The sequence below is a fragment of the Orussus abietinus genome, unplaced genomic scaffold (genome assembly GCF_000612105.2).
Source record: "Orussus abietinus isolate OABI.00-Male unplaced genomic scaffold, Oabi_2.0 scaffold1, whole genome shotgun sequence".
Lineage (NCBI taxonomy): Eukaryota > Metazoa > Arthropoda > Insecta > Hymenoptera > Orussidae > Orussus > Orussus abietinus.
The window spans coordinates 2,985,359-3,007,223 of record NW_019396017.1 but is presented as its reverse complement, the minus strand read 5'-3'; the positions used below and the strand labels follow the sequence as shown (position 1 = coordinate 3,007,223).

General features: G+C 44.4%; 4 protein-coding genes across 7 annotated transcripts; 1 reads left to right on the top strand and 3 right to left on the bottom strand.

Moving 5' to 3' along the window:
• The first annotated feature begins 669 nt into the window (after positions 1-669).
• On the top strand, positions 670-12,419 carry LOC105697990 (nipped-B-like protein). Of its 2 annotated transcripts, XM_012421785.1 has the most exons (4): positions 670-1,070; positions 1,183-1,393; positions 1,875-1,972; positions 2,133-12,419. In XM_012421785.1, the coding sequence occupies exon 4, from the start codon at positions 2,543-2,545 to the stop codon at positions 9,155-9,157; it is 6,615 nt and encodes a 2,204-aa protein (XP_012277208.1). In that variant the 5' UTR covers positions 670-1,070; positions 1,183-1,393; positions 1,875-1,972; positions 2,133-2,542; the 3' UTR covers positions 9,158-12,419. The 2 variants fall into 2 exon arrangements, with proteins under 2 accessions (XP_012277208.1, XP_023290486.1); XM_023434718.1 differs by lacking the exons at positions 670-1,070; positions 1,183-1,393 and adding an exon at positions 1,521-1,767.
• A 77-nt stretch (positions 12,420-12,496) lies between these two features.
• On the bottom strand, positions 12,497-15,946 carry LOC105697994 (inactive dipeptidyl peptidase 10). 3 transcript variants are annotated; one of them, XM_012421801.2, is made up of 7 exons: positions 13,977-15,946; positions 13,803-13,902; positions 13,531-13,750; positions 13,242-13,436; positions 12,973-13,130; positions 12,737-12,918; positions 12,497-12,659 (listed from the first exon to the last, which is right to left on the bottom strand). In XM_012421801.2, exons 3-7 carry the CDS (start codon positions 13,608-13,610, stop codon positions 12,504-12,506), a joined length of 771 nt encoding a protein of 256 aa, XP_012277224.1. In that variant the 5' UTR covers positions 13,611-13,750; positions 13,803-13,902; positions 13,977-15,946; the 3' UTR covers positions 12,497-12,503. The 3 variants fall into 3 exon arrangements, with proteins under 3 accessions (XP_012277224.1, XP_023290487.1, XP_012277223.1); XM_023434719.1 differs by having other exon boundaries at positions 12,737-13,130; positions 13,977-15,375; positions 15,456-15,946; XM_012421800.2 differs by having other exon boundaries at positions 12,737-13,130.
• Positions 15,947-16,621: 675 nt separating this feature from the next.
• On the bottom strand, positions 16,622-19,823 carry LOC105697895 (coiled-coil domain-containing protein 112-like). Its single transcript, XM_012421626.2, has 6 exons — positions 18,613-19,823; positions 18,427-18,530; positions 17,995-18,264; positions 17,246-17,909; positions 16,941-17,165; positions 16,622-16,819 (listed from the first exon to the last, which is right to left on the bottom strand). The coding sequence occupies exons 1-6, from the start codon at positions 18,771-18,773 to the stop codon at positions 16,783-16,785; spliced, it is 1,461 nt and encodes a 486-aa protein (XP_012277049.1). The 5' UTR covers positions 18,774-19,823; the 3' UTR covers positions 16,622-16,782.
• Positions 19,771-20,919, bottom strand: LOC105697894 (the record flags this gene model as incomplete). The annotated part of the gene is made up of 2 exons (XM_023434745.1): positions 19,771-20,407; positions 20,521-20,919. Coding segments are annotated over 2 exons (975 nt in total), but the record flags the coding sequence as incomplete, so codon positions are not given.
• Positions 20,920-21,865: the final 946 nt, after the last annotated feature.

Genomic DNA, 21,865 nt, shown 5'->3' with positions numbered 1-21,865 from the left:
GCCTCTTCTATAATTTTTTCTAACAATGAATCGCATTTTTCAAACCTATGTACAAAGAATAAATTACTATCCTGTGAGATGAATTTTCATTCGTACATTCCGTTGGACCGGACGAACCCTTATGTAACCAATAAGGATGCATTTTTTCCGTGAACCTCTCTGTGTGGCTAACAACTAGGGAATAATATGATGCGCCCTCTGGATCGAACCATTAATCAATTTCAGTTTCAAACCGTATTCACTCCGCGTGTGTTCTTTAATGCAGCAACTCGTTGAACGGTTCTTGTTATACCAAAATGGCGGATCTTCGAAGGAATCAGCCAATCAGCGTTGGTCTAGAGTCACGTGACCTCGAACCGACCAATGGGATGTCAGGGTGAAACGACGCGTAGCGCGAGTTTTCCGGATGGCAACTTTTGACTATTTTCGACTGACTTGAATGGCTCGGTGTGCTTTCGCACATCCAAATTGGGCGGAAATTTCACGAAGGACGATAAGTAACGATAATGTTGAATGTGCAAACCGATGCAATTTCTGTCCGGATTGGTCAAATCTCAACCGTGCGAACGCGTCCCGTCTCGTTTGAAACGGGACGCTCTTTGCGCCGGTATATCTGTATCTTGTCTGTATCCACTACGCAACTTCCGCTAACTCGCTGCTGAGCAAAATGGACGCCTTTGTGTCTGTTTTCCTCGTACTCATACTATAAATACTGCTTTCCCCGCGATCGGCCTCGTTTGACATGAGGATGTTTATTCGGTTCGGTGAAAAATGTAAGTGGAGAGTGTGCCGCGCATAGATTGCGAGTGTTGCACTCGGTGCTCGGCGGAAAAGAGCGTCGAATCAAGTAGGCCACAGCCACGGATGACAATTGAGTGGATATCTTCCCAGGCTAAAGTTTAACGAGAAACCTCAGCCGGGACGGTCGCTGCACAGCTGACGTGTGGATTTCGATTACACCATCTCGATTAGCACGTCCATCGTCGCCGAGGTACCGTTGCCTCAAGCCGAAACCGTCCCCGTATCGTGCATTCCGCGGCATAAATATTCCTCGCTACTGGCTGTCCGAGGTAAATCACAGAAAACTTCAGGAAAACTTCGTTGGAATTCCGTATTCGCCCCAAATACCTGGAGCTCGACTACGATTGCAGTCATTGATGGAAGTAACTGTGGATTTGGCAGGTTTTCAGTACCATTCTGAGGTCTACGTTGGTCAGCGTCGATCCATGACAGGAATTTTCCATTTCTGATATCACTTGGCTAACGGGTGACCAGAGAAGAGTCATAATGAAATAATCCACTGAGATTTAGAATATCCAGCACTGATTTCTGCTGAAATTGTATAAGCAGTGCATTCCATGGCATATATGTCCGTCGCTAATAGCGATCTAAGGTAAATGACATAAAACTTGAAGATTTACTTGAAATTACATTCTTATTTCTCATTGCCTGTGGTTGGCTGTAGTTGGTGCAATAGATTAGTAAATCCATGGGATCGGTGGGTTTCAGTGTAACTTCGACATCTCCGACGTATGGTTTTAACTTTGGCAAAGATCTTATTTGTGATGTTGCTTGACTGATATTCAAGAAAAGGAAGTGATAAATTAACTATATTGCCAGAATTAACAAAATTATTATCGGAAGGGAATTGCTGCCCATAGTCAGATTTAATTGTTTTGTACTCATCTAAATACCGTGAGGTGTAACTGCGTCGTGCTGAATTTATTCGTTACAAGAAACAAGTACACGTCGCAATAGCACACTCAGGTATTACTAACAAAATGTTATACGATTAGTCTTTTATTAACACTTTTATTTTAACATTACATTTTGTAGAAATTATTATAATATATACGTATTTCTTAAATTGACAGGTTGCAGCACGGATTTAAGAATTTGCAATAACTAGTGTTAACCTACTGCAAGAATTTTATATTTATGATGTTGCCAGGCTGACGATCGATAAGAGAAGGTAAATATTTATAAAGAAATCGTGCTCCGTTTGACATATTTTTTAACAGAATCAAATGTATGTTGCGCAGTAGGACATAAAAGATCTTTAATAGCATGGTATTTAATAATTAATGAGATATTAACTAATTACCTAAAATTAATGTTAATTTTTGTTACAGGTTAACCAACCTAGAATAAAAATGGATCGTCTATTACAAGACCCACGTGCTTCATCAAAATTTGGCTGAAATACATCCTTGCATCATGGGAACTTAAAAGACAATTTCTTAAGTTCCCAAAATTTCATTAGTGCTAGTGCGGTTTGAACGAAGACAGACAGTTCCGATTGTTGACATAGTGCTACAATTGCAGCCTGCCATTGAGGAATAATGCAAACAAAGGCAGACTTTGGTGATGGTTGTTCTGACAGCTAGTGATGACAACATATTTGATAACGATTTATTGATCGAAGCGTAACATCTTAAACGACTCACATGGAACGTGGAGCTGCTGCTGGTGCATTCTATGATCTTACGGCTATACTTTGAAACTGGAATTGATTTTGAGACTATTTTTTGTCTACGCTGTAATGCCAGAACAAATCAAGTCCAAAATGAATGGAGTTATACCGAGTGTACCGATAACCACCCTTGCGGGTATAGCGAGTCTCACCGACTTATTGTCGGAAATGCCCCTACCGACTCCACTACCGCAAACTTTGACAAACAAGTCCCTTCTGTTTCATCCCCGAGTTGCGGAAGAAGCACAAATATTGCTAAGTGTTCGGGATGAAAACTTAGTGCCTCAGTTAATTGTGTCCTTATCTCAAACCTCTTCGGATCATATCGAGCTGAAGGATCACTACGCCAACACGGAGCAACCTTTGGAAACGCAACAAAATACGCCAGAACTTCTGAAGGCGATTTTGCAAGCGAATCCCCACGTATTCAAAGGTCCTCAATATAACTCTCCGAGGAACTGGTCCCAAGGTACACCAACGATTCATTCGAACCAGTCACCTGCGAACTATGGACGTTTTTCGCCATCGTACTCCAGTTCCTCCGGATCTAGACAAACGCCGCAGGGCAGTCCAGCTCATCCTGCAGCAGCCAGGACAGTGTTACCACCTCCTGCAACGATGCCCCACGCGCAACATCCGCGAATGCCCGTTACTCCGCAAAATCACGCGGAGATGTCGCAAATGTCTCCTTTCGCCGTGCCTTCTCCATCGCCTCGTGCAACAGTTATTACCGACCAAACGAGGACGTCAACGACGCCGCAACATCTCCAAGAAGACGTCAACAGTGTGAACCCTCTGCCTAACAATACGTCTCAACCGAGCATGTATTCACCGGTGCACATGAGTTCTCCCAGCAACCCTCTAACTTCTCTTGGGAACGTGCTGCCCCAGCACCATAACGTCACGAGTATCACCCCTCAGCACAATATCCACATGACGCCCATGCATGCCGGCATGTCGGCACAGCAACAGCAGACCATGAACCTGCAACAAAACGTCTACGATCCCATGATGAATCAGCAGTTGCATCAATTGTTGGAAACCACTCAACCGATGGACATTAACGTTTCCATGCAGGAGAATCAACAGTTTATTCTGGATCCAGTAACTGGTCTTCCCGACATCGACTTGCCCATCGAAAACATGGAGTCGAAGCAAAACGAGAGTCAACAGCCCGAAAGTTTAATGCCAACTCCTCAAGCGCCTGTTTTTCCGAACATTAATTCAACCAGTTCTTTACCCCTTCCAGACTCGACGCAACCGATAGAACAGCAGCAACAGCAGCAGCAACCGCAACAGCAGCAGCAACCTTTGATACCGCAGCAGCAACCGCAGCAGCAAAACAATAACACGCAGAAAAATACTAAAACTATACCTGATCAATTAGTAGATAAGATGAAAGAGCCCGTTGTTATGTTGAATAGGTTATCCTTATCGGACCAGGCTCTCATGCAAAAGAGTATAAGTGCATTCTCCGAACAGGCTCCCGGTCGTGCGGCAAAGATGGGTCTTTCCAATTTGGAGGAGTCCGTCAAATCCGAATCCGACAGTGAAGAGGAAATAGGCCAGAATAATAAATACTTCAAGGCGCGCGCGAAAGAGCGCCAGGTGCAAAGGGAAAAGGAGAAGGCTGAGAAGAAGAAGACGGACGACAGGACGCGGAGACGAAGGAGGTTAGTGGACGACCCGGACGACGACGTCGACGAGAAGAAGGAAGAGATGTTTCAACCCTCGAAGCCGAAAATAAGGAAAGTCGAGAAGAAACTGGTGCCTGTTTTGGCTAAACTGAGCGTGGAGGAGCTGATGGAGACGAACACGTATCAAAGATTCAACACGACCATAGATACTATATTCGAGAATACCGAAGACACCACGATGATGACCGAGCTCGACGACGACGGTGACGTGCCTGACGAGATCCTTATATCTAAGTACCAGCTGCAGGAATTGTGCACCGAGGCGGCCAAATTGAAGGCCCTAGGAGCCATGGAGTCGATCCCATCCGACAGACTGGTCAGGGTCCTGAACATCTTGGAGAAAAATATCCGCGACGGCGCCAGAGTCTCGCCTCTGGTCGACCCTGACGACGACATCGACGAGAGCAGGATGTTCACGGAGCTGGCGATGGAAAGGGTGCAACGGGCCGTGGACGCGTCCTTGATCTCGCTGCACATCATGACGTCGCAAAACATGCCTAAGACGGTGTATCTGGAGGACGTAATCGACCGAATAACGACGTTCATGAAGTTCCAGCTGCAGAACACCATTTACCCTTCCTTCGACCCCGTATACAAGACGGATTCTAAGAACAAGACTGACAATTTTAACGCCAGTGGTCGTAAAAAGCGCGGCCACACGAAGGAGGTCCGGGAAAAGAGCATTCTGCAATTGTACAATAAGATGCACGAGCTCGTCGGACTCCTTGCCGAGTTGCTTAATGTCCAGGTCCTGACGGATACGAGTGTCCTTTACGCCTCGACATTGGGCGTGTCCCCGTTCTTCGTCGAGTCCGTAAGTGAGCTTCAATTGAGCGCCTTGAAACTTGTTACCGTGATATTCACCAAGTATGAGAAGCACAGGCGATTACTGCTGGACGACATATTAGCCTCCATAGCGAGATTGCCCAGCAGCAAGAGGAGCCTGAGGACGTACAGGCTCAATTCCGAAGACCACATTCAAATGCTGACCGCCTTGGTGTTGCAACTGATCCAGTGCGTGGTCGTCTTGCCGGACAGTATCATACCGAGGGAAAAGAGCAAGTACGACGAGGAGAAGAGAGAGGAGAAGAAGTCCAGCAACGTCGACGCCGATATATTGGTCATAAATAAATACGAAACCGCAACCAGGACAGCGGGGAACTTCCTCACGGTGTTCCTTAGCAAGTGCGGGAGCAAGGGAGAAGAGATCGACTACAGACCTCTGTTCGAGAACTTCGTCCAGGATTTGTTGGCCACGGTGAACAAGCCCGAGTGGCCTGCCGCTGAGCTCCTCCTGAGCTTGCTGGGGAACCTGCTGGTCGGACATTTCTCGAACAAAAGTTCCGACATGTCGCTGAGAGTAGCTTCCCTCGATTATTTAGGAGTGGTCGCAGCCAGGCTGCGGAAGGACGCGGTCAGCTCGCAATGTAAATTGTCCACTATAGATCAGATCATAAAGGATATAAAAGCCGAGCAGCAGAAGGAAGCCAACTACGACCCGTTGAAGGACATGGAGATCCCGGGACTCGGCGAAGAGGAACAGAGGACGGTGTTCCTGCAGAAGGTCCTTTTGGACTATCTCGCCGTGAACGGTACAAAGGACTCCGCTTTGGGTTACGCTCGTTACTTCTATTTGGCCCAATGGTACCGAGACTGCACGTTGGAGAAGACGCGCGTGAGTCAGGTCAAAAATAGCCCCAGCAAAAAGGTCCACAAGAAGAGGTCCAAGAAGAAGAACAGGCACCATAGCGACCAAGAGAGCGAGTCGGAGGTGGAGGATCAGGATCCGGACGAGAACGACAACAACGAGCAGAAGAACTCCGAGGCCTACAGAGTTATCGAGGAGAAGAAGAAGTTCATCATCAGCAAGATCCGACCGTCAAGCTCGACCGGTACCAAGCCTGACATCCTGCAGACCTTCATCGACTACAATTCCGCGGAACTGATCTCCCAGTACCTCGCCTCGAAGCGGCCCTTTTCCCAGAGCTTCGACAGGTACTTGAAGCAGATCCTGCACGTCCTGACCGAGTCCTCCATCGCCATTCGCACGAAGGCCATGAAGTGCCTGACGATGATCGTCGAGGCAGACTCCAGTGTCCTGGCGCGAGGCGACATGCAGTTGGGAGTGAAACACTCGTTTCTGGACCACTCTACCTCCGTCCGGGAAGCTGCAGTCGATCTCGTCGGTAAATTCGTCCTGAGTAGGCCCGAGCTCATAGACAAGTACTACGACATGCTGCTGGCGCGGATCCTAGACACCGGCGTCAGTGTCCGGAAACGCGTTATTAAGATTCTGAAGGACATTTGCATGGAGTGTCCCGACTTCCCGAAGATACCCGAGATATGCGTCAAGATGATACGAAGGGTCAACGACGAGGAAGGAATCAGGAAGCTGGTGATGGAGGTGTTCCAGAACATGTGGTTCACTCCCGTGAGGGAGAGACCTTCGTTGGACGGCGACGCCTTGCTGAGGAAAGTCATGAACATCACCGACGTCGTCGCGGCCAGCAAGGACATGGGCCTAGAGTGGTTCGAACAGCTGCTGGTAAGTTTGTTTAAGCCAAAGGAGGACAAAGACGACAGTACCAAGATGCAGACGGAGCCGCCGAAGGCGCTTTTGACGGCCTGCAAGCAGATCGTCGACTGCCTCATCGAGAACGTCCTCAGACTCGAGGAGACCAACAACGTCACCGAGAAACCCGAGAAGAGGGGCTCCTCCCAGAGGCTGGTCGCCTGTTTGACCACCCTGTACCTTTTCGCGAAGATCCGACCCCAGTTGCTGGTGAACCACGCGATAACGCTGCAGCCTTATTTGAGCCTGAAGTGTCAGACGCAAGGTGACTACCAGATCATCAGCAGCGTGGCGCACACTCTGGAGCTGGTGGTTCCTCTGATGGAGCACCCTAGCGAGACGTTCTTGGCACAACTTGAAGAGGACTCCGTGAAGCTGATCCTTCAACACGACAGATCCGTCGTCGCGAGTTGCCTTTCTTGTCTAGGTTCGATAGTGAATAACGTGACCCGGAACTTCAAGTTGATAAGGGACTGCTTCAAGAAATATTACGGCCACCTTACGCACTATAAGTCTCTTTACGAAGAGAATCCGAATAACCCTTTGTTGTTGCAGTGGAGGCCGTTTTTCCGGCGCGCCCTGTTTACCGTTGGACTGTTGTTGAGGTATTTTAATTTTACGGATCCCGAGGTGATAGACGGCCTGCCGGACAACATTAAGGATCAGGTCTTCGAGACTCTAAACTATTTCGTTCACCTCGACAACGACGACATCAAGCTCTTCACTTTGTCGGCCATCGGCTCTCTCTGCATAAGACATTACGAGTTTATGATGCTTCCAGAGCTGAAGGAGCTGTACCACCATTTGCTGACCTCCGAAAACGCGCTAGTCAACATGAGGATCCAGGTCCTTAACAACATCGAGGTGTACCTCCAAGAGGAAGAGAAGAGGATGATCAAACAGGACCTGGAGTGGGCGAAGTTGTCGAAGCAGGAGAACCTCAAGGAAATGGGGGACGTATCCTCGGGGATGGCAAGTACTGTGATTCAATTGTACCTTAAGGAGATCCTGGAGTCGTTCTTACACGCCAACGTCAGCGTCAGACACGCGGCGTTGAAGGTGATACAGCTGATCCTGGCCCAAGGCTTGGTACATCCTGTACAGATAGTTCCGTATTTGATCTGCATGAGCACGGATTGCGAGAAGATGGTGAGCCACAGCGCGGACAAGCAGCTGCAAGACATCGAGAAGAAGTATCCCGGTTTCATCCACATGAAGTCGCAGTTCGGCATCAGGCTGAGCTACCGCCTTCAGAGGATCCTGCAGAACGACGTCACGGTGAGAGGGATGAGGATTAAGGAGGGCGAGTTCCCGGGGGCGCTGAACGGGTTCCTGTACACGATCCTGAGGAACACGAAACAGCAGAGAAGAGCCATCGTGCAGTCCTTCCTGAAGCAGTTCGACGAGGCCGCGAAAACGAGCCTGTCGCAGATGCTGTACCTGGCGGACAACCTAGCCTACTTCACATATCAAGTGCAAGACGAGCCTCTGTTCATCATCCATCACATAGATATCATCATCTCGATGTCAGGGACTAATCTGTTACAGTCGTTCAAGGAAGCCCTTCTGCCGAAGGAAGGCGGGCCGAATCCTCCGCAGCCTCAGCTGGCCATGGTCTATGGGCCGGACGGTCAGCCTACCCCGGCGCAACTCTTCGCCACCCTGGAGGACGAGGAGGACGACGAGGAGGACGAAGAGGTCATCATGTCGAGGCTCCCGGAGGACACGACGCTGCTGCGAGAATACATAACCGCTAGTCAAGGTTTCCTTCTGCTGCTCACCCTGAGGCAGCATCTCAAGGACCTCTACGGATTCTCCGACGCGAAGATCAGCCAGTACTCCCCCTCGGAGTCCGCCAAGGTCTACGAGAAGGCGGTGAGTCGCAAGAGTAACTTGCACTTCAGGCCGAAGGCCACCTTGCAGAAACTCAAGGAAGGCGGCAGCAACGAGGAGCTCAACGAGGGCGGACGCAAGAAGCTGGTCAAAGAGTACCTGGACTTCAAGCAGCTGATGCTGAAGTTCGACCCCGAGGACCCCGACGACGAGGTAGCCCCCGGCGACGGCGACGCCGCCAAGCGCACGGCCGTTGCAGCGGACGGAGCCGCCGCCAGGCTCGCCAACCCCGAACCCGACAAGGTTGCCGCCGATGGCTCGGTCACCCATTCCGATGTCATCCAGCAGCACCAGCCCAACCTCAACTCCACCGAGCATCCCAACAACTCGGTCAACTCGATATCCACCTCCCCGCGGGTACCTAAGCTCACGATACACGCGCACACGGACTTCAAGGAGCACCGCAAGCACCGGTCTCACAAAGCGGAGAAGGCGAAGAAACACAAAAAGAAGAAGAGGAGAAGAATCTCCGACACCAGCGACAGCGGCGACGATCACAGTGACCCCGACTTCTTAGTGTGAGTGCAGTGTACATATAGGGCTCTCGTCGGGCCGAGAGTTTAGCCGTGAGATACGATTCCTCGTAAGAGGAATCGCGACCTATCGGTGCCGAGCGCGCCAAGCGGGTGCACCGTGGACAGGGATACCGAATGCGAGGTCCACCGGGAGCGACCCGAAGATCCAATCGGCGATGGACGTCTGGGATTCGTCGCCGGTCGCGTGGCAAGGACCTCGTCCGCTGCTTCACGACCGAGGAGGCGCCAGGGACGGGGACTCTATGCGATTCCGGCTCGGCGTCCTCGCCTCGAGCTCGTCCGGGCTCCTTTCGTATGTTTTCTAAGACCCGCGAACCACCGATAAGGAATCGCACCCTCGGAGTCCTCTTAGAAGTCTCGCGCGTAACTTTCCCCCAGTTACGGGCAACTTATGCGCGAGGTCCACCAGCAGGGGCCTTCTCGTCCGCACCTCCTCGGTCGGGCTGCCCGAAAGTCAGCCCCGAAGCCGCGGCTCGCTAACGAACCATCCGGAGAATCAACTGTACATAGTACTAGGTGATGCGGCTGCGTGCGCTGCCCGTATGTTGATTTTTCTCTTTCTAAAGAGGACCAGCGTTCGATAGAGTAAGGGGATTCCGATGAGAGAGATGGCTCCTGTAGGAGGTAGAAGGGAAGGATCACACTTATCGCGACTGCGAGTCGAGGTCGGCCTGCAGCGGGCGGAGTCGCAGGAGAACGACGCGGGGGACCCCCGGATGGGAAACGAGGGTTTAATGGCGGACCCGGGGGAAAAAGTTGTCAACTCCTAAACGTGTATCATAGAGGCGTGCGGCCCTTCGCACCTGAACCTATACATTATGAAGGTAATGAGAGGAAACGTTGTTTGTAATATGTGTACATAAAGACTCCAAGTAAAGTATCTTATTTTCTTACAAACTATACAGCGGTAAACGTTAGAAACGAGGAATACTTAAAATTTTGTTATTCACTATTAATCTCTATTTATTCAGGAATCCACGCGGCTTGCTTCGGGCACTCGGCCCTTGGAGTGCTCGCGTTAGAGATCGTCTCGTTTCATTTTACGCCAAGAACAAGGAGCGACGAGCCGACCTGGCGGTACCTTCTCGAAGCGGTTTAGAGGCAGCCAGGCATTAAGACGAGTCAAACGGACGCTTTTTGCCGAGACAAAATAAGAAAGAGGAAGGAAAAACAATTTTAACCGTTCCGCCTTGAGGTGTACCGACTGCGGTTACGTCGACTCGTTAAAACTCGATCTGTTGTCCCGAGCTGCTGCTTTCGCGGACGTGTCTTGTACAAGCGGAAAATCATTTTATCGGATCAGCAAAGGGACCTTCCCTCGACGAACCTCGAATTAGTCTTCGTCGGGCGAGTATTCGCTTTCGCTCGTCTTTCTTTTTATATATATATATATTTTTTTTCCTTTTAGACTAATTTATACGAAGGCTTCAATCAACGAAATTACGCGATCGTTTGCGCATACCGTCGATGTGGATTTTGTTGATCCTGTAAAATATATTCTCGGTATGAGAGCATGTCGATGACGGTTTCAAGGGGTGTGATTCGAGACTGTGCCGATGGGGCGCCGTGACTGACGAATCGCTTGCTTTCTAGTTACTTTACCACTTAGCCCTTTAAACTGTATGTCGAATGCGTAGAAAAGAAAAGGAAAAAAAAAACAAAAAGAAGAAGAATGTTAGCTCGGTTTCATTCCATGGTTTAGAACGTGGGGCGACCTTATGTGCAGTTTCAGGTCCGAGGCTCGAAACGTGGGGGACGTATTTTCTCGGTGATTGGATCGCTACTAATTAACTAACGCCTAGGGGAGTAAGATTACGCGGAGGAGACCTCGCGCGGTTTTAGGGTTACTTTCGTACCAGGAGTTTAAATTATTTATAGTTCAAAGCCCGTGAAGCTGCACGTACTATTACCTCGACATTATTATCGTTTTTGCGCAACGCTAGGATTTTTAGGAAAGAACGAAAGGAAAAAAAAGTAAGACACGTAGAGAATCGTATTTACTGGAGATTCGGTCATTTCTCTCTGGGCACGTTCGAGCTCCCACGTGGTGACACGTGGTTGCTTTTCCTTTTTTTTCTTTTTTTTGGTTTATTAACGAAACGTCAAACTCACGATCTCATTACTGGCAAGCTTACTACTCGTGCAATGCTACCACTTAAGGAAATCTTTGCTGATGGAAGTATCATGATTTTTTTATTTTTTTTTTATTTTTTTGGTTTTTCGTTTTAGAACGACTTAAGCTTAGGCTCGATTCTCGGATAAGGTATTAAAAGGGCGGAATGAAGGAAACGCCGGAATCACCTCGCCTTGAGCCGCCATTCGCCGATGCTTCGCGATTAGCGTTAACAAACGTCCAGATAAACGGTAAAACTAGAGCACGGAATCGAAGACACTCCGTATCGCGGTGGAGAGACGAGTCGATATCCTTCGGACGATCCTCGGCCGTCGATCCCCGCGATCTGACCACGGTTTGATCGTCACGTCACACGCGACCTAGGGAAATATCTTGTGTTATAATCGTAAGACAACAATAATGGGTAGGACGCAATGGGGAACTATACTGTACAAATTTTCACGTGTACATATTTATTATACCGAGGAAGATTAACGAGATAACGAGGGAGGAAAGGGGGAGGCGAGCGAGGGTGGAGGTACCGCAATGGCGAGTCGGGGGCGAGCGAGCGGGGCGCGTTTCATTTAAACATTTTACTGTTCACTGTAATAAACTTATAGGAAGGTACGTTAAATTCTAAATAATTATATTTCTACGTATAATTTAAGACGATAAGGAACACACTCTACTCGTAAGTATTTCCATAAGAGGTCGTCGCGCAGCACTGCGTAAGGGACGGATTTAGCGCGAGTACACAGATACACTCTCACACACACACATACACATACACTCTCTTCTACCCAGTGCTACGGGGACGCGCGCCTGTATCATAACACATTACTGTATCACCTATGTTTTTGTATTTGGTAATCTAATTAAAGAATATCAATTAATAAACAGAAGGTTAATAGAAAGTATATTATATATTTGAGTAAAGCCGGCAAGTGTTAATGTTATCCATAACGCGAAATTAAATTTGTGTGTAGTGGTACCTAAAGAAAGAACGTTTTAAAGCTAAAATGGATGCGGTTGTTCTGGATAAGACTTAACGCTCGTTTACTCATAACTTATTATGTACATCGTCTGAAAGAAACACGGTACGTTCGTAAAGAAAATAAATATAAGTATATATCAAGGTGATGTTTCATTTGGTGCCGCCGCTTCCGGGCCGATCTCCTCTCTTGCATGTCTCTTTTTATTATGCCGGTCTCGTGCCTCGTTAAAATTCTTCCTCCTCTTCGGGATCAGTCGAGGCATTTTGGCCGGACAATTGACGATGGCACACGGTCTTGTCGCATGCTTGTTTAACCATGATAAAGTAAAAGTGCTTTCGGGAACTTCCCATGTAATCCGGCGTCCACTCCTCGGGGTATACCTTTGTTGTCACGAGTGCCCTCGAGCAATGATTAAACGTTCAACGGGTCTTTAAAAAATTTATACAATAAATCTCACCATTGTGTGAATGTTCAGCGCTGGGTCGAAGGAGTATAATAGTCGGTAAAATTCCTCGCAGGGACATACTTGATTATTTAAGCAGTGAGATATATACGTGTACGTATTGTTCCAGGACGCGGCCAAGTCGCTCAGATTCTCGGATTTGGGAGGGATAATAAACTTTTCCGTGAACCCTATGGCTGGGTACATATTTACACTTAGTTTCTGAGTAGTTACTTTCGTTGCAGGCTTACTTGAATTATGCAAATTCAACCGCGCATTGTAAACCGCCACACCCGATATGAAGGGAGCAAACTTTGATGCAGCGATTAGCGCTATTGTTCCTCCTAAACCTTCACCGACCAGTAACAATTTTCCAATGTCCAAGTATTTCTTCTTTTTTGCGATGTATCTGAAAGGTACTGATTATTTACCGTGGTACTTTATTTCGTAAAAATAGCTGGGGCTAAATTTCTTGGCCAACGCGCATGTCGGCCGCCATGATTGTAAGGATTTCTTGTACCTAATTGCAGATATCTGATCGTTGACCATTATTTCAGGTATACGGCCTTTCACGGAATAAATTCTGTTCATTGAGTGATAACCAGCTCCTCTTGCGTCCACTTGAACGACGACGATATTCCAATTGGTGGCTGCGTACTCGTGCCAATCGAGTCGCCATCTTTTGTCCACAAGTTGTTCACCAGGTATTGGATCCCTGGAGAGAAATAAATTAAATCAATCTGGAAGTCGCACATTTTTCAATATTTAGTGACCCAATAATTCTATGTAAATAGAAAGGACTGGATTACTTGCATGTAAAAAATAATTGGAAAGGGATTAAGACTGCTGTACTCGTTCTGGAAACGCCCTGGAAGAGTAAGCTTGGCATCCGCCCGGAAACCACTTAGAAGAGGAATCTTCAAATATTCATATCGAGGTACAGAAATCCCTGCCATAATTTCCTGAATCATTGGACGATTGTCAAGGAAGACTATCCTGCTGCTGGTTTTCGCCTCCCAAATCCAAGTTCTGCAAAAAGCAAGGCCAGTGAAACTACATGCTGATCAGAGGTATGTACAACTTGCCTTGGAATGTCTGGACCTAAACAATCAATTAAAATTAATGTCTTTGTAGGGTTTGGCAGTGCACGAGCGTAAGCACATTCGGGCCACGATTCGTTCCTAGAATGACAGAATTACAGCTCTTTAAACCCTGGAAAAAAAATTCCACCGGTTTAAGTATACATTAGACGCACTTTTTCGGACAAGATATGCACTCTAGGACAGGAGTGATCGATTTATTGACATCATCCTCTCGTTTCGTCCTCCATTTAACGGAATAGACTTTTCTTTCAGCCGCTTCCGGAGCGGCAAGAATATATCTGAAAAACGCAACGATTCTTTATTATGCTTTATATCCCGATAAATCTTTATTTCGTTTCCATGTTGTATTGTAAAGGCAGATAGCGCCGATGAGTGATAAAAGAAACAACGTGCCATTAAGGAGCAGTAAATAAAAAACACATACGCGAGTCCGTTATCGACCCAGGCCAAAAGTTGCGCCACGTATGTTGACTCTGGTGTTAAGAAATTAAGTTTATTGCCCTTGACGTGCGTTAATCGAGGCACGGTCATTGGTAGAATTAACATGAGGTCGTTGTCCGAACCTGCCAACATTTCTGGATACATCTCATCCCACCCAGATTGCGGCCAATTATGGATGTACAACTGTAGTCCACGAAATCTTCCTTAATATTACTAATTGCACTCCGAAAGGAATAACTTTCATTACTTTTTACAGGACTTACAACTTCATACGAGCCCGACTTCTTTAATTGAACGAAGTAACTGGTCCGCCTCTCTCGATCCGTAAATGTCATCGTCAACTTTTCTTCGTTAAAAGAGGCGAAGATAAAGTAACCGGATCTGAAAATTAATTAAATGGATTTACATATGGAGGAAGTAATATATACCGGCAGTTGGTTCTTCACGGAGGCATATTTACTGTAAAAGATCGACACTTTCAATTATTATCGAGGACACCGTCGTTAAGGATTTTCTCTCCCATATTTTGACGTCCATTTTGGACACTGCGGTACCTGCCTTTTGATAATTAATATTAAGGAGATATGGTTTCAATTTCGCGTTCAGGTATTTAGTTACCATTGGGAACTTGTATTTCTCGAGTTTACTCCCGTGTAACGAGTAGTGTGTCATGTAACGATCTTTCCATTCTTCGTCCATTGGGTGTAAAGATATGTACATTAACCACGAGCCGGAAGGAGCCATGTAGACCAAATTATCACGTTTTGTTATATCAGCTGATTGATTTTAAAAAAATCACGTACTGAATTAATGACACGTGTCGTCATTCTAATATATACTGTGATAATTTATCATGCTGGATATAGATTTTAAATGTAATGTTAATGACTTTTTAGGATTAAAAAAAAACATTCACCTTCATAGAGGATATCAGGTACACCTTGGCGATGAATTCCAGCAGTTTCGGGGTCCACAATTTTACCTTTCGAAACAGGTGAATCCAGGTAATACATTATCGAATCTGATATCACTATCAGATCATTATTTTTATTTGAAAAAAACTCGACGTATGTACACGTCCTGCCTCCGAAAAATGGAGTCTTTCTTTTCCTGAAAATTCATTGAATTGTTTAATTAAACCTTTTTCTTTCAGCGAACTACTTGTCAATAAATCATGTAAACTTTCTTACCTCCAGCCAGTCTTAACGGCATTATATTTGCATTTTACAGTACGCATAAAATTCTTTGATTCTGTGCATATTAAAATGTAACTTAAATCAGGTGCAATGCGAACAGGAAGAGCATGGACAATGTCATCGGGCAACTACGGAAAACGTCATACAAATACGATAAACTCACGTCATGAGTCATGATATGTGAGGTATTAAAACATTTGTGGGATTGTAAGAAGATTTAACAATTTTTATGGATCGTAATCCCCTCAATATTGTATATTTAGCGATCCTTCCGATAAAAGTGGATGTCCAATTTATGGTTCCGTGTCGTGTACAAATAAGTGTTCGGGACTTGTCATATTATTCTTATACAATGTTTCACTGATACAATATTTTTTTCTCATTAAATCTTGTATTTAATTAAAGTACGTACGTAATCGTTTCTTTTTATCAGAACCTGTGACGCCTTTTCTGTTACGTTGTAAACTATTATGTCAAATGCAAGTGAGTCCTGGTATACAAAAATGTCCTCTGAAATAGTAAAATTGATTGGAAACGATGCATTGTTATATACCCTCTTTTTACATTAAAAATATTATTTAATAAAATCAATACCAGCCACCCAAACTCCATACAATTCGGTATTCCTACATTTTAAAATATCGATGTCTCTTATTTCTCGGTCTAGTCTTGCAATTTTCGGCTTCTCTTGATGAATGTTAATTAAATTCAATAGCAGTATTGGAATTGCAATAATCACAGCCAAACACGAGAGAAGCACAATCCACGACCATGGCTTTAGATTTTTCAAGAACTTTTTAATTTTCGAAATTCGCGGAGTCTGTGGCTGTCAGAAAAAAAAAGGGTGTAAATAATTATGGAAATTATTTCTGCCACTATTGATAGATAACTTGAACGTGTGATTTACTTTAGTATATTCGACATTACTTACTAAGGTACGAGGACAAACCCTTTCTGGATCCTTTAATACCTTTCGAAGCAAATAATACATTTATCTGATTTTTAATAGCTCAATTTTAGAATGTCTATTTAATGACTCTTGTTAAGTCAATAAACAGTCGCTCAATAGGTTAGTTCTTTAACTTTAAAATGATGACTTCAGGTGCTGTGGTAATGACAAAAGGGAGAAGGATATTGGGAAAAGAAATTACACAAAGTTGTCGCATAGATGTTTTTTTTTTATTGATCTGTCAGATATTTATATGAAAAAATGTTTATTATATTTCATGCGGGTTTTCGTAATACTCTTCTTCCGTTATATATAATTCCAGCACTTCTTCCACACAGTACATAGCATTAGTTCAATGTGTTTCTCTGTACATTAAATAGTTTCTGCGTTTCTCCAATGGTTGGTAGATCTGAAACATAACGACAAATAGATATTACAAAAATGTTATAAAAATATCAAGGAAATACTTGAAAAGTGCAAAAAGTAACCCACTGTCTCAAAGACTTTTACAAACTGAAAAATTCAATTACCGTTTAGGAAGATTTCCTATGTATAAGACTTGTCGATTTTCCTTTGTAATTGGCAAGTAAATCTTACATTTTGCCTCCCAGACTTTGGTGGTATTCAACAAAGTGGAGTGATCTCTCGATCCTTCGATCTTATGCGGCAAACTGTGAGACATGTTCGCTTCATTCTTATTTCTTGACCGCATTATTTGATGGCGTCTTTTCCTTAAATATTCCTGGTCTTGTTGTCTGTAAAGCAAAACATCACGTTGAGCATGTTTCCGAAACATTGGCCACATTCTTAAAATAGTAATTACAACATTTCTTACCTAAAATATTTAATCATTTCGGCTGCCTCTGACTGTAGCACACTTTTGCGCATGTCTTCCAAGTTTTTCTCATAATTTGATAATGCTACCTCGAACGACTTTCGCGTTTTATACTCGCTTAAGATATTTCGGACCCTCTTCACTCTGGCCTGTCTTTGATTTTCCTCAAAAGTTTTCCTAGATGTTAACAATAGTCTCAATCGTTCATCATCCGCTGAACGCTGCTTCTCTTTTTCCAGCCTCCATTTTTTAATAGACTCCTTCTTACTTTGCTTCATATTTTCCACCTTTTTCGGCTTAACATCTTTCACCGAAGTTTTCCTATGTACCCCATCACCTTCAATCTCTTCTTCGTCCTTATCACTTTCTGATTTTAAATTGACTTTGACATCCGGCGAAATATCTTCGTATTCCCTTTCTTTCAAGTTATTTTCTTGGCTCTTTTTCGTCGATTTCTGCCGCTTCCATTTCTCAATCGCACTTTTCTGCTTCTCTCTCAAATTTAGATACAACTTGTACCAAGCTTCGTGATTAACAATGCATTCCGTAGTTAAATCTGGACATTTTTGTTTAATAGCAGCGACCAAAGCAGGCACGCTATTCTGCTTTTTTCGTAATTTTAGGAACAATAAATGGTCTTCATCGGACCAATTCTGGGTATGTCCTGAAACGTATAAACGATTATAAATTTATTTGAATTCAATTTTTACATCGTTAACCAAAAATAGAAATAGTGGGTACAGAATTACCTGTTTTGGCGACTAGACTCGTGAAGTCCTGAATCTCATGGTAGTCAGGATATTTTTTTACGTTACTTTTATTTCGAGTGTATGCTTTAGATATCAATAATCTTCTCGCAGGGTCTTTCAAGTCATATTTATTCGCTGCTGATGAATATTCATTTATGTCCGCCTCCAATCCTAATTGTTGTTCCTCCAACGCATCAATTGGGCACGATTTTTTGAACTCTTGAATTCTTTTCGATATCTTGAATAATTTTATCCGATACGAGATAACATCTAAGTAATGAGATTCGAAGAAAGTGTTTCGAAATAGGATTTAATTCACGTTGATAGCTCGTATGATCATTATCAATTTAATTCGCGGTGTCCATCATTACGAAATTTTGTCAACGTCATTTTTCAATGTTAATCACTTCGCGATAATTCTGCAATATTTACCTAATTTTTGAACTTCATTAGGATCGCTCAATACCATCTTTGCCGACTTTAATTCATCAACGATTTCCGAGGTGGTTCGCCTTACGCTATCCAGTATTTTTTGCCTTTAATTTGCGAATATAAAATTATTTACGTCAGTTTGCCTTTAAATAAAAAGTTTCTCTAATTCATTTTAGTCACCATTACCTTCCTGCAGCAAGTTGCTCATGATAATGAACGAGACTTTGTAAAATATCGGAATCGATTTTAATACTGCCGATAGAACTGCTAATTCCCTTCTCAATAATTAGCTCTTGTTGCTTCAACTTTACCAGTGCTTTAATAAATTCCGATTTTCCATGGGACATCCTTAAACTTTGTTTTCCATACGGAAAGAAACTTCAGATCTTCGTCAACGTGAAACTTCTAACCAAATGTGTGATATTCTATCATTTTATACCGTTTAAATACCTACGCATAATTAATTATACATGTCACGTAATTTTTATTTCATTATGAAAAGAAGAATCTATTAATCTCGGGACCAATCACGTGTAAGGTAAAAATTGATGAAGAAGCTGTAACCTAAATTTAAATGCACGTATTAAAAACCGAACAGCACTGTCTTTATATCGATATACGTCACCGTAATCTGTAAGTCGATGATTGATAGGGATAAATCCCAAATAAAATACTAAGGGACGACTTTACTCTTTCGTCGCAGCCGTAAAACTGTTCCGAACCGTTCTATTCAATGTCTAAGGTGCATGAGCACCTGTAATATGTTTCCATAGTAATACCCTAGGTGTTTCGCTTCAATAAGGGGCTGCACCCTTCATTTCGGGACGAGTCATTTGCCTCGATTGAACCAATTGAGTATTCCAGAAAATTATGACCCACGTACGTATGAAGTTCCCGTACCCAATTCTTTGATCCGATGCTTGATTGTACCGGTGGAGCCAATCGATAATCAATCACACATTGATTACTACTTCGGCCATAGATGAATATTTAAGGTGCAACGAGATTCTACTCTATCTTTTGGCTGGGATAAAATGAGTACCTTCACGTCGATCACCTGAGAAATTACACACGAAGATCCGAGAGAAGTAGATAGTTCTAAAAAAAAAAAAATCTTGTCAATTGCGCTAAACTCAGTCGTGCCGGCTAAGGTACCAGGCTGTCACTTTGATCCATAAACAATTTATATTTGAAACTGTTGTGTTACTTCAATAAAACGAAATCGACATCAGAAAGTAATAATCCGAGCAACGAACGCTTGCCAAGAAAAAAGAAAAAAATTGTTAGGGTATTCTCCATGTAGCCATATCTCCATAATTTACAACTAGGAAGAATCTCTCTCTCTCCGTTAATACTACACTTCATAGATTTAATCCTGCTATTTGTACATTTCAGAAGATATTATTTAATTACGCGAAGAAGACGCGGTTATAAAATTGACCATTCTCCGCCTGGGTGGTTTGGCATTAATTCGGCAAATCGAGTTGCCGATTAATTTCGGCTTTTTCTTTTTGTACGCGAGTTCTCGGTTCTCTTTCGCGAGGCTGGCAATCTCTTTAGTTTCCGTTATGTTCTCCAGCTTGCCGAAGACACATCGGAGGTCCTTGCAGAGTTCACTGTCCTCCAAAGCCTTCGACCGAATATCGCCCTGGGTAATGATACCACTTTTGACTTTTTCCACCTCGGAGTTCAACACGTCGCACTCATCCTCGGCTTTCAGTCGGAGTTTTTTCTCCCTCTCGAGCAATTTGCGGCCTTTCTCCAGATCTCTCAGCAGCGTACCGTTGCAATCGACAACGTTCGACAAACGTAATGACAATTCCTGCAGGCTATGGTCGTTACAAAGGTCCTTACCTTTGCGAGCATCGAGTACGATCTTTCGGCTCGGCAATTTCGCGGGCCGTTTTTTATGCAATTTTCTTCGTTTCTTTGTACCACTCGTCTTGGCCTGCTTTCCGTTTCCACGATTTGCTTGCAAGCTCTGAAACACGCGTCGCAGGATTTAGAAATCCGACCAAGAGGAAAATTCATTTCCCCGGTAATTTCTAATTTGGTAAGAATGAAAGTACGGAAGGAATGGGGTTTAACCTCGACCTTTTGCGAGGAGTGTCGATTTTGACTTTTCTTCAAAGTCCGCGGGCATTGTTTGGTTTTTTTTAATATCTTCTGGTCGGACAGTCCCTTTTTGTTCACGGACATTAATCGCTTCCTCAGCGAGATTCTTTCTCCCAGCTGCCTTTGCCTCAATAAATTCGAGAGAGTGAGTAAAATATTAGGTGGCACCTCATTTTCTCCGAGGTCTATCATCGTAATTACGCTATTTGTTTGCAAAAGCTCGACAATTGCTTCCCCGCTGGTCTTCGTCAATCCGCAGCATCTCAGGCTTAAGTTTTTTAACCAGAAATCGTCTTTCAAGACGTTTACCAGCCCTCTCACGCCGTTGTCACTAAGTTTCCTATTTTTATTCAGAATCAACGTGTGCAGTCCCTGAAACTGAAAGACATCGCAGGTGGAATTACTTTCCGTGCTTAACAGTCCAAAATTCGGCGCGCTTAATTACAACATTTCTACGCGACAATATTTTAATAATCGCATGTGCTTGATCGAAATTTATTTGATGATCAGATTCCGGCACAGGTAATTAATGGGCACGAACTTGAATTTGCGACAATTCCGATTGGTTCCATGCAGTTTTCAATATGCTTGCTCTCCGTTTTTTTAAAAACAAGCCTAATGGCAAAGTACTTCTACCGGTCAGACAACACGAAGACAAATTTAGAGAGCAAAGACTTGGGACATTTTGTAGAGTGTTCAATAACAAATCGCACCCTGCAACGATTATATATCCATGAAAAAGATAATTCCGATTTTTTTCTTCCACGGCGCAAAAAGAAAGATTATATAACGGTGCATTTATTAATTTCGATTTTTACCTGCGTCTGCGATGTGGCACCTGGGCAGTGCCAGAGAAATTAAATTCCTGTTCTTGGCAAGGCCCTCGCAGAGAATGTTAATGTACTTCGGGGCCAATGGAATTCCATCCAAAGAGAGCGATGTTAAAGCTGAAGAGTCTCTCACGCAGACAGCGATGGCGTCGATCAAGCATCGGAGCAGGAAACTCGTGTACAAAATCGGGCCCTTTTCTCTAAAACATCGTCTGCAGTTTGGTCAAAACGCCGGTGCCCTTTCCGACGTCGGTCCTGACTTCCATCCTCCTCTGGCGGGGTTTGCTCTCGATTATTTACCATACTTTCCGTCCATAAAGTCGTCTCAAAGGGCCGCCCCGGAGCACCTGAAAACTTAAGATCCTCGAGCAGTATGGCGAACTTACACGAAGATTAAAAAATGAAAGACCTACTAACTAGAACTCTGCATTTGCGACATCTCAAATGCAGCGTTTGTATTTATTCACGAGAGAATGTTATAGTATTGGATAATT